The following is a 2,324-nucleotide window of genomic DNA, read 5'->3' as shown; positions in this document are numbered from 1 at the left end:
ACGATAAACCGCAATCGCGATAGGCTACAATCCGACCTTTATCAAAGTCGGAAAAGTGATGGCACGCATTTCTTCTGCTTACACGAGGCATCACAACAACGTTTTACCAGGCAACGCCGGTCAACTGCTGTTTGTGTATGAGAAATCGTTAGAAAACTTTCCTCATGTCAGCACGTTGTAGGTGTCACCACCGGCGCCAACCTGTGCGAATGCTGTGAAAAGGTAACCATTTGCATATCACAGCATCTTCTTGCTGTCGGTTAAATTTCGCGTCTGTAGCACGTCATCTTCGTGGTGTAGCAATTTTAATGGCCGGTAGGGTATTAAGCAGAAGGTTATAACGTACTGTCTACTCAGCCCTCTCTATATGTATTAGAAGTACAGGAATTGTGGAGAGGAATTGTGGAGCACACTGTATGCTTTTCTTATTGCTTCACGTACACAAAACGTTACCAGGTGACACTGAATCCGTCGGTCAGCCGTTGATATAATCATGTGTCTGCTTTAGAATTCAAGTGCGTTAGAATCGGATCATCTTTGGTACTGCGGATGTCTCCTTTTTATGACCAGTAATGTAGAAACATTTTGAACGTGTCTCCGTTTTCTTGCAGCGTGAGGCAACGGATATGAAGGACAAGGACATTCCCTGGTCAGACACGGCCCTGTGGCTGGTGGCCCGCGTGCTGGCCCTCGGCGGCTCCTGGCGGCCACCCGGGGTTCCCGGCTTCACCCTGTACCGGATCTGGGTGCTCTTCACGCAGTTCAGCTTCCTCTACGGCCAGGTGCAGGGGGTGTTCTACTTCTGGGGTGACGCCAACAAGGTGATCGAGGACGTGTGCCTCCTGGTCACGACCATCCTGGGCATCATCAAGTTCATCATCTTCGTCGTCAGGCAGGAGGACGTCTTCAAGATCGTGCGCAACATCGACGACCGCAGGCGCGAGCAGAGCGCGCTGGGGAACCCGCGCATAGCGGCCGTCCTGGCCAGGTCGTACAGGTCGGCCACGAGGATCACGGTGCACATGGCCCTCATCGGCGGCTGGCTGCCTGTCGTCTTCGCCATCACGCCGTCCGTCATCCGAGCCTTCGGCGTCGGCCCGCCGGAGCGCGAGCTGCCCGCCACGGCGTGGTACACGGGCAGCGATTCCGTCACCCCCATCTACGAGCTGCTCTCCGTGCTGCAGTACTTCAGCATGCAGTACTCGCACTTCGCCGCCATGTGCATCGACCTCTTCTTCGCGTGCCTCATCATCCACGTTGCTGCCCAGTTGGAAGTCCTCAACGTCAGGATCACCCAAATTCGGGAGGACATCTACCGTAACGGACATGTAAGTGAGTCACCAGCAGGCACCAGGGACGAGGGAACAGAGGAAGATTCCGCATGGAGAGAACTGTGTGAGTGCGTGGAGCACCACAAAGACGTCATAAAGTGAGTATAACCTATGTTGGCCTTCTTCCTCTTGTTGTCTACTGCTGTAATCTGCATTCTACACTCGTTGCCACGAAACTAGACGGATTTTTCTTTAAACTCAGTACCGCCATTAGACTCATCTGACTCTACTCATCTTGACTGAAGATGGTATACTCGGTGATAAAACAAAGCAGTAGGCTTTTACCAGACATATTGACCATTAGACAATGTGTCTAATAGTATATTTTAAATACGACATGGCTCTGGGCACTATGGAACTTAACTGCTGAGGTTTCAGTTTTGGGTTGGCAGCAGAGCCAACACCGTTTTACGAGGGGAGGCCGAAATGCACGCTTTTTAGCTCAAGGAGGCTGGCGTGAGGAGGGAAGGACTATACTGACGTGAGCTCTGGAACATGACAAGGAATTACAATTCAGAAAGCGGACGTAATTAGTTGGATACTTAACTTTAATCCATTAATGATGAACGTCGCTCTTGACGGTACATGAGTCACAATATTATCTATTCAGAAGACATACTAACTGAATATGGCGCCTTGTTAGGTCGTAGCAAATGACGCAGCTGAAGGCTATGTTAAACTGTCGTATCTGCAAATGAGAGCGTATGTAGACAGTGAACCATCGCTAGCAAAGTCAGCTGTACAACTAGGGCGAGTGCTAGGGAGTCTCTCTAGACTAGACCTGCCGTGTGGCGGCACTCAGTCTGCAATCACTGACAGTGGCGACACGCGGGTCCGACGTATACTAACGGACCGTGGCCGATTTAAAGGCTACCACCTAGTAAGTGTGGTGTCTGGCGGTGACACCAAAATCAGTCCCCTAGAACTAAGGACATCACAAACATACATGCCGGAGGCAGGATTCAAGCCTGGGACCGTAGCGGTCGCGCGGTT

The 2,324-nt window shown here is 51.3% G+C and overlaps 1 protein-coding gene across 1 annotated transcript; it reads left to right on the top strand.

Moving 5' to 3' along the window:
* The first annotated feature begins 626 nt into the window (after nucleotides 1-626).
* Nucleotides 627-1,433, top strand: LOC124805433. Its single transcript, XM_047265995.1, has one exon. It carries the CDS (start codon nucleotides 627-629, stop codon nucleotides 1,431-1,433), a length of 807 nt encoding a protein of 268 aa, XP_047121951.1.
* The last annotated feature ends 891 nt before the right edge of the window (nucleotides 1,434-2,324 follow it).

Source organism: Schistocerca piceifrons, chromosome 7 (genome assembly GCF_021461385.2).
Source record: "Schistocerca piceifrons isolate TAMUIC-IGC-003096 chromosome 7, iqSchPice1.1, whole genome shotgun sequence".
NCBI lineage: Eukaryota > Metazoa > Arthropoda > Insecta > Orthoptera > Acrididae > Schistocerca > Schistocerca piceifrons.
This window is presented reverse-complemented; position numbering and strand designations above follow the sequence as displayed.